At 37.6% G+C, this 9,322-nt stretch overlaps 1 protein-coding gene across 1 annotated transcript; it reads left to right on the forward strand.

The window, feature by feature from the left end:
* The first annotated feature begins 3,157 nt into the window (after positions 1-3,157).
* Positions 3,158-3,556, forward strand: LOC141617151 (uncharacterized). The gene has a single exon (XM_074434332.1). It carries the CDS (start codon positions 3,158-3,160, stop codon positions 3,554-3,556), a length of 399 nt encoding a protein of 132 aa, XP_074290433.1.
* Positions 3,557-9,322: the final 5,766 nt, after the last annotated feature.

A 9,322-nucleotide genomic window follows, 5' to 3' on the forward strand; every position in this document is an offset into this window, starting at 1 on the left:
CTGGTATTCCAGGGCCTGTCTCAGGTGCCTATGTTGTCTCGCCACTGACCTTTGATCAGTTGGCTCAAATGCTAGCGCATTTCGCGCAATTTCGAACTAATAATAATAAGGAACCAGTTTGCTTACAACTTGTTTTATTTACATTGCAATTCAATTTTTGAAAATAATTTTTTTAGTAATGACATTGAGAATGAGGCCGAAGGCGAACATGTTGAAGAAGAAGAAGAAGAAGAAGAAGAGGTAGAACCACCTCCACAGTTGGTTAGAGGGTTAGAAGAATATGATCAAAGAAACTCGGTGATCGAAAATTCCGAAACTATCAATGCGGGAACCACCTTAGAACCACAAGAGCTTAAGATAGGGACTACCTTAGATCCCATAGAGAGACAGGGGTTCATTGACCTACTGATTGAGTTCAAAGATGTTTTTGCATGGTCCTACAAAAACATACCGGGAATTGATAGGGAACTTGCAGAACACATGATTCCGATCAAACCAGGGTTTAAACCAGTAAAGCAGAAGCTATGCAGAATGCGTTCAGAGTGGTCTTTAAAGGTTAAGGAAGAAATTGATAAATAGGTCAAACCCGGGTTCATCAAAGTGTCAGAATATTCGGATTGGGTCGCCAATGTAGTGCCAGTACCGAAAAAGGACGGTATGGTTTGCGTGTGCGTGTGCGTAGACTTTCGGGATCTGAAAAAAGCTAGTCCGAAGGACGACTTTCCATTACCTCACATCGATATCTTGGTTGACAATACCGCAAATCATGCATTACAATCTTTCATGGCTGGATATGCCGGTTACAATCAGATTAAGATGGCCGAGGAAGACATGAATACGACAACATTTACGTCACAATGGGGAAGCTATTGTTACACAGTAATGCCTTTCAGTTTGATAAATGTCGGGGCGACGTACTAGAGAATGGCAATGACGTTGCTACACGATATGATGCACAAAGAAGTTGAAGTTTATGTCGATTACATGATAGTCAAGTCAAAGGAACGTAGTGGTCATCTAGGGGCGCTTCGAAAATTCTTTCAGAGATTGCGAAAATACAATATGAGACTGAATCTGCAGAAGTGTGCTTTCGGGGTCACCTCTGGCAAATTGTTGGGTCATATCGTTAGCCACCGTGGCATCGAAGTAGACCCATCAAAGATAAAAGCCATTATGGAAATACCCCATCCCGAGACCGAGAAATAAATTCGAGGTTTCCTGGGAAGAGTTCAATATATAAGCCGTTTCCTTGCGAAGTTGACTATGATTTGTGAGCCGATCTTTAAGAAACTGAAGGTCAGAAAACACGTTATGTGGGATGACCAGTGTCAGGCCGCACTCAATTAGATAAAGGAAGTATTATCTTCTCCACCAGTTTTAAGCCCACCAGTAGCCGGGTTGTCGTTATCACTATATCTAACTATTACGGATACAACGATTGGGGCTATGTTAGACCAAAAAGTTGACAAAGAAGAAAAAGCTATTTACTACATCAGTAAAAAGTTCTTAGACTATGAAGTAAAGTATACACCTCTTGAAAAGACGTGTTTGGAAGTAGTTTGGGCAACGAAGAAATTAAGACATTACATGCTCAGCTATAGTGTGAGTATCTACTCCAAAAAGGATCCGATCAAGTACTTGTTTGAAAAGCCAGTGCTAAATAAAAGGATGTCGAGATGGACCCTCATGTTATCAGAGTTCGATCTCAAATATGTACCTTTGAAAGTAATCAAGGGAATGGCGGTCGCCGACTTCCTCGCCGACAATCCAATCAAAGAAACAGAAGTCATCGACACTTGGTCATTTCCCGACAAAAACGTGGTATGCGTTGAGAATGGCACATGGGATTTGTATTTTGATGGAGCATCGATCTATATGGGATATGGAGTGGGCATACTTCTTATCTCGCCAACAGGTGAACACCCCGTGTCCATGAAGCTGGATTTCAATGTCACAAACAACGCCGCTGAATATGATGCATGTTTGCTTGGTTTACGCAGTGATCTAGACTTGGGTGTGAAGAAGTTGCTGGTACATGGAGAAATCAAGTGGGTGGGTCATGGAAAATTAAGAGCCAAAGTTTGGCTCCATATCAAAGCAGAATCGAAGAATTGGAAAAGTATTTCAAGGATATTCGATATGTTCACCTCCCGAGAGAGGAAAATTGGTTTACAGATGCATTGTCCAAGCTAGCTGCCTTGATCAACATTCCCAACCACATAGACAATATACCAATATGTGTCGAACAAAGATCGTCACTTACCTATGTGAATGTAATAGATGATGCCGAGGAAGGTGAAACCGAACCCTGGTACGCAGCCATTTTGAAATTCAAGAAAACAGGAGAGTATCCTCCAGACCTTGACACGCGTGGGAAGCATGCTCTGCGAATGTTATCTGCCCAATTCCTTAAGACTGATGACAGGCAATTATATAAGAAAAGGGCTCAAGGTGTTTTGTTGTGATGCATCAATAAACCGACAACTAAAAAGATTATGGAGGAAGTCCATAACGGTGAATGTGGGCCACACATGAATGCCCATATATTAGTCTGTAAGATCATAAGTCTTGGTTATTATTGGACAACAATGTAAACAAATTGTTGCAATGTCAGGCACTGTCACAATTGTCTGATATTCGCAAATGTACAGCATGTGGCACCTTCCATGTTATACACCATGACGTCACCCTGGCATTTTCGACCTGGGGAATCGACATCATTGGAAAGGTAAACCCATCAGTAATTGGGGGGCATTGTTTTATCCTTGTTGCAATTGACTACTTCACGAAGTGGGTAGAGGCTAAGTCTTACAAAGTGTTAAAAGCAAATCAAGTAGCACAGTTGATTCAGAATGACATCATTTGCCGGTACGGAGTACCGCATGAGATCATCAGCGATCACGGAACTTATTTTCATGCTGGGACCGCGGCTATACTTGAAAAGTATAAAATCAAACATCACAAGTCATCACCATACCGACCACAGACGAATGGTACGGTAGAGGCTGCTAATAAAACAGTTACAACCATTTTGAGGAAGATGTCTGACAACTATAGAGAATGGCCAGAAAAGATACCCTTCGCATTATGGGGGTATAGAACGTCAATTTGAACAGCCACGAGAGCAATCCCGTATTACTTGATGTATGGAATCGAAATGGTTCAACCAGTTGAGCTGGAAGTACCATCCCTAAGGATCCTACTAGAAAGTCAGGTTTCCGAAGCAGATTGGGTTCAAACAAGATATGATTCACTAGTCATGCTCGATGAGCGGCATTTGAACGTATTATACTATGTCGAACTCTACCAGAAAAGGATAGAGAGAGCTTTCAACAAAAAGGTCAAACCAAGGGGAATTACTGAGGTTAATCTGGTTCTCAAGTCGGTTAGAGCTTTGTTACCAATTGACCCGAGGGGTAATTTTAAACCAATATGGGCAGGCCCTTATTTGGTAAAGAAGATTTTGTCAGGAGGCGTTGTTCGATTAACAGATTTGGATGGGAATGACTTCACAAATCCTACAAATTTGGACCACCTGAAGAAATACTATCCTTGATGACTTTATTCTCAAATGTTATGACATAATTTTTGAATTGCAAATGTTTTTAGAATAAGTTGTGAGTTGTTTGTCAACACTGCATGAAATATTTTATATGAGAACTACGGGCTCGGTTTGATTCTGTTGCAAATTAGATAAGTAGGCAACTCTTTGTTAAGAGTACAACCGAAACATGTAAAACAAAAATGAAAATTTTGATGCAGAAACTTGGGATTTCTAATAAATAATAACTTTTTATTTATTCTAAATTCCGGGCGAAGCCCGTTACAAAATTTTATTTCGCGCGAAGCTCATCACACACAACTAAAAAAGGAAAGCGCACAAACAGTAATAGTAATAGTAGATAGTAATGTCGAAGATTACTCTTTGCTACCCTCAAATGGGCCGCATGCCCCATCTCGACGAGACGAAGTCTCACCCGTCATCACTCGGGCTCTTTTCTTCGGAGGAATCTTCAATTCTTCATGAGGGCTCAATCTGTCTTTCACACTAGGTCGAAGACAAAGTCTTTCTGCAAGTGTCACCCCACTTTCATTCCTCGGACCTAACCTCTCCCACACATCTGAAACCAAAGAGTCAGTCCTAAGATGAAATCTTGGTCGTCCTAGTGAAGAATTCTCGGTTCTTATCTCCTTTCTTGTGGTATTTGTAATCTAAGCTTCATCCTTGTAAAGTTCCCTCCGGGCCTTGAAAGAAGGCTCAATAGTCCACTGCAAATAAGAAGGTGACACCCAACTAGAGGCAAACGGCTCAGAAATATGCCTAATTGTCCTCCGAGTCCATGACTCCAATCATGTGTTGCACCTCGCAAGAGTCACCTCTTTGACTTGACCGTAAATAGGCTCAGTGGCGGGAATCCGTTGCTGATGACCGACCTGTCAAAGGACAAGGTCCGGGTAGATATGTGTGGACCACTCCAAGCCCAGAAGAGTGAGATATTTGGTTCTATCAGTTTCAGACAAACCAATAACTGCAGTCAGGTGAAGCCAAGGTAAAGCCCATCTAACATGTAACCAAGCGTTGGCAGAAAGCCGCTATCGCCAGAAAGGCTCCTTCTTCCCAGTAGAAAACCGACGGTGACGAGAAGTGAAGCTTCTCACCTCATATATATCCGGAGCCTTCAGTGGATCAACCAACTCGAGTCTCTCACATAACCAGATCTGTGAAAAAGGGCCGAGAAAATGATTTAGACTACAGGAAGTGGTGTCAAACCCACTGAAAAGAAAGAAGGTGGGCAAAAAAAAAAACGAAATAAAGAAAAGAAAAAAAAAAGAAAAAGAATAAAAGATGAGAAAAAAAAAAAGAAAAAAAAAAAGAAAAAAAAAAGAAAAAAAAAAAAGAAAAAGGAGAAGAACAGCGAAAAAACATACCTGTAGATGACGGGTTGATCCTGTGTAAGCAAGGTTTGGGTTGGCCTTCCGAGCATCTAACCCAGCAATAATTTCAACGAAAATGAGCCAAGTTGGGTATGTGACGGCCTAAGGGCCTTTTTGCTCGTTTTTTTGTCGTCTTTAATTATCGTCTCATGTTTAGTTAATATGTTTCATAATTATCATGTTACTGATGTTTTAATTGCTGTTTAGAATAAATAGTATGTTAATCATGTTGGAGTTAGTGTCCTCCACAATAGTGCGTTTACATAATAAATCTCGTTAAAGGAATATCATCAGGATATTTAATTATTTGATCCTTGTCAGTTGATTAACGTAAATCAATAACGGTTGGCTGACTAGAGTTTGACGTTATTGTCGTGAGACGGCGGTGATCAACTGACCCCTTCCGGGCACACCTAAAGGAGCGAACCCCAATTGACAACTAATTAATTGTATGAGATACAATTTATTTAATCCCTTGATTTATAGACTAAAAGGTTAGTCAATTATTTTTTTAGAGAGATTCGAGTTGCGAACTCGTGGCGCGGCAGTTATTATTTAATTATGCGATAATTAAATAATAAATTTTATGAGACGGGTTTTAGTTAATTAATTGTTAATTCGCTAAAATTGTACTCATTGATTAATGTGATTGTTATTAGTACGTAAATAATATGTGTAGCGGTAGACATTTATTTACAGAGTGTTTTGAACAAAATTTAATCGGGAAGCATTTAAACATAAAAAGATGTTTAAATAAACACATATTTGTGCGACAAATATAAGAACCAAAATGGACCCGTAAATGGGGCATTGGACCGTGTAAAATAGAGTGTAGTGGATGATTATAAACATAATCATTTCACTTTGCTTTATATTCTTCCATAAGTTATCTTTTGTTCTTTTGCATGTGATAAAGGATTGGACAAAAATAAGAAAATTCACTCCCCCACTCCACCCTCTCTCACCCGGCCACTCCCTCCATATAGACCAAAATTTTGTTCATTTTTACACACTACTCACTTGTACACTTACGCATGTGAATTAAATTTGTTGGTCTTTCTCTCTAAAAACTAATAAAATCATTTACTAAGTTGTTAGTAAACAAAATAAATACTAAGTGTATTAGTATTATTTACAAATTATCAAGGGTGGATTTAACAAATATCTATTTAGTATTTGTTAGATTATTGGGTGATTTGTTCTTGGGTGCTACTTGAAGGAGACTTTCTCTTTGAAGGTTTTTACTAGGAGAATCATCCATTTTTATTTAGCACAAGAACAATCTAGATAGGTGATCTAGATTGTGCCCATATTACCATTAAAATCAATGTAAGGAAATTACATTTCTTTAATCTTTGTTTTTATTCTTTTATATTTGTATGCATGTTACATAGATCACTGAAAATGACATATTATGAGATAATTTGTTTTAAATTAGAGAGTCTAATTTAGATATATGATCTTTCAAGTGGTATCAGAGCTTAGGCTTGTAATTTGCATGTTGATTTTAAGCATATTAAACAAATTATGAGATAATTTGGTAAATTCAAAAATTGTGTTGGAAGAGGTTTTAGCACGATAATTTTGACATGCATACCTACTGATCTTAAAAAGTTTGTGGTAAAATTTGGTGATTTTTGAAGTTATTTTGCTAATTTTAATGATTTTTTGTAGAAAACAGAGTCAAAAATTCCGTATTTTGGTTAAGAATTAACTAAAAATTGTTAAAAGTTGATTAGGGTCATGAAATGTTTATGGTGTTTCATGCATATTTTCTACAGATTGTATGTAAAATTTTGAAGGTTGGTTTGAAATTTTGCATGTTTGTTGATTTTATGAGATAAAAGACGATAAAAGTGAAATAAATTAATCATATATTTGAAACTTTTGTTTCTGCCCTTGATAAATTTATGTACATTTAAAATATGTTTTAAAAGTTAAAAGTGAAATTTAAAATGTGATTTTACCTTATTTTGATGTTTATTGGTTTTAGTGGTTAAAAACCGATAAATATCGATCTTTTTCCTCATAAAATTTTATCCGAAATTTTGGGCAATTTTTCTGACATTTTGGTATTCTTGAGAGTGTTCCAGAATACTCAAATTTTTTTGTTTTTCAATTTTTGGTAATATTTTCAATTATTTTGGATTTATTACTTAAAAGTTATGATTTTACCGATTAAATTAGCAAATATCACCAAATCAAACTAATTATTCATCATCAAATTAGTGAGGACTAATTTTTGAGGTTCAAAACAGTTTGGACAATTATTTTGGACGTAAATGAGATTTAATAGTTGATTATTGATTTTTACAAGTTAAAAATCGACTAAATCCACAAAACCGAGATGGATATCAACGATTGTTAGATAGGGCGATTTTGGCATCATTTTACAGCATTTTAAGCATATTTATTTAAGTTGAATGAATGATTGTCATTTATTTAAAGTATTTATTTTGTTGTACCTAGTATGGCCTAGTTTATTTTAATCGTTATTACCCGAAATGAATGAGAATAGCGATTTGTTTTTAATTAAATACGATCTCGTATCGTCGGTTTATAATTAATTAATAGTTTTATTTATTTTATTAATTAATGTATAATAGGAATAGCTATGTAAATTAATTGTAATAGTTATTCTTACCGGCGTTTCCAAAAGACGGATTTATTAATTAAGTGACATGTCTGCTCGGTACCGGGACCAAGCTGAAGATGCTACCAGGGATGCGATTAAAGAGCTCCTTCCTGAAGGCACCTTCCCGTGGCAAGATTTTGACAGGCTTCTGGATGAAAAGGCTGCTTGTGACACCCTCACTTATCGCGGAAAAGTAAACACGTAATTCTAGAATAAAACTGCATGGATATGTTTGTAATAGGTTCAATTGGGTAAAAACCTGTAATTTTTAAAAACCTGAACCTGTTATAAAGATATCCAAATTGGAAGGTGTCAAACATACAAGGTCTAACTAGAAGTGTCATAACATAACCATCGCTAAAGTCGCGAATAGCAAATTATACAACCAAATGTAAAGAGGGAGACATATGTCCCTAAAATGTATGTGACATAAAAAGTGTTTAAGGGTCACAATAAAATAAAGCCAATCTAGGTCCCAAGGTTACTTTGCTCGCTAGCTCGTCCATGTACCCTATATATGCATCACCTACCTGTCGATCGCATTTTATACAAATACGAAAGCCACAGTCAGTGGGGAGTAACTCCGATTTCTCCCAGCCACGAAATGTCATAATTAATATAACATGTAAACATAAAAATATGAATACGAATCACACATAGCCTTAGCATATAGATGCTAGACAATCGTGCTTATCATGTGAACAACAATATAACAACACATAGTCCTAGCATGCGAATACTAGACCGACTCATACTATACTATCATGTGAATCACATAACATCCAGGAATCCAAACTCTATCAACCATAGCCGGCTTGCATCTCTCCTTCTATGATTCATAGAATCATCAAACAAGAAAGGACAATATATCAAAGACAGGCATAAGTTCTTAGCACGGTCAATAGTCACTTTGTAACTCGAGTCTATACCACGAGGTAGGAAAGGTAATCGAACCGGTATCCTGGCTCAGAGGTTCTATAAAAACATGGCCAAGACACAACACAACCCAAGTCCTAAATCTGCGCAGACCTAGACATGCGGATACACACCACCGCACCCAAGACCCACAATTTTATAAAACCATGTGAGTACCCTAAGGAGTCCACCAAAGGGTTGGCTAGTACTTAAGCTGACCACTTACTCTCAAAATAAGTAACGAGGTCATGCCCCAACTTGGATATAAACCCACCAAGTCAGGAACACAAAGGCTATTGAGCAGTGAACATACACTCGTCAAAGACTATAAAGACCTATCTATGATGAAGGCCGAAATACTCACCTAGGACCTAGTCCCAGCTAGTCCCAGCTTGAATATTTTAGCCCACACCACACAAGACAAGTAGGACACCCAATTAACCATAAGAGAGGCAAAGAATCCAAACTTGCACACTCAAATGATCATACACACCCTAGCATATGAAAGGTTACGCAAGAGCATATTCAGCTGACAATCCAACAATATCTCCAATATCAATAATAACCCAAATTCCAGCTAACCGTTAATCTCATAATTCATGAGAACAAGCTAAAATGGCAACAAGGCAAGAAGACTGAAGTATAAGGCAACCAATTCATCCAACAACCAACATGTGAAATGATAATCACAAATATTAAGGCATCAACATAAAACATCCAAAAACAACCAATCTCACCTCAAAGACAAACCCTCGACCCGAGTCCCGCGACGGGTCATCGGTCAAATCGAGGCTGACCGGTTTAAACCTAGTTTGACCAAACTCGTTCGGTCAATCT

This window comes from Silene latifolia, chromosome X, assembly GCF_048544455.1.
Source record: "Silene latifolia isolate original U9 population chromosome X, ASM4854445v1, whole genome shotgun sequence".
NCBI lineage: Eukaryota > Viridiplantae > Streptophyta > Magnoliopsida > Caryophyllales > Caryophyllaceae > Silene > Silene latifolia.

Bases quoted from the DNA above. Each gene is read 5' to 3' on its own strand.
- LOC141617151 (XM_074434332.1), top strand. From the start codon at position 3,158: ATGGTTCAACCAGTTGAGCTGGAAGTACCATCCCTAAGGATCCTACTA.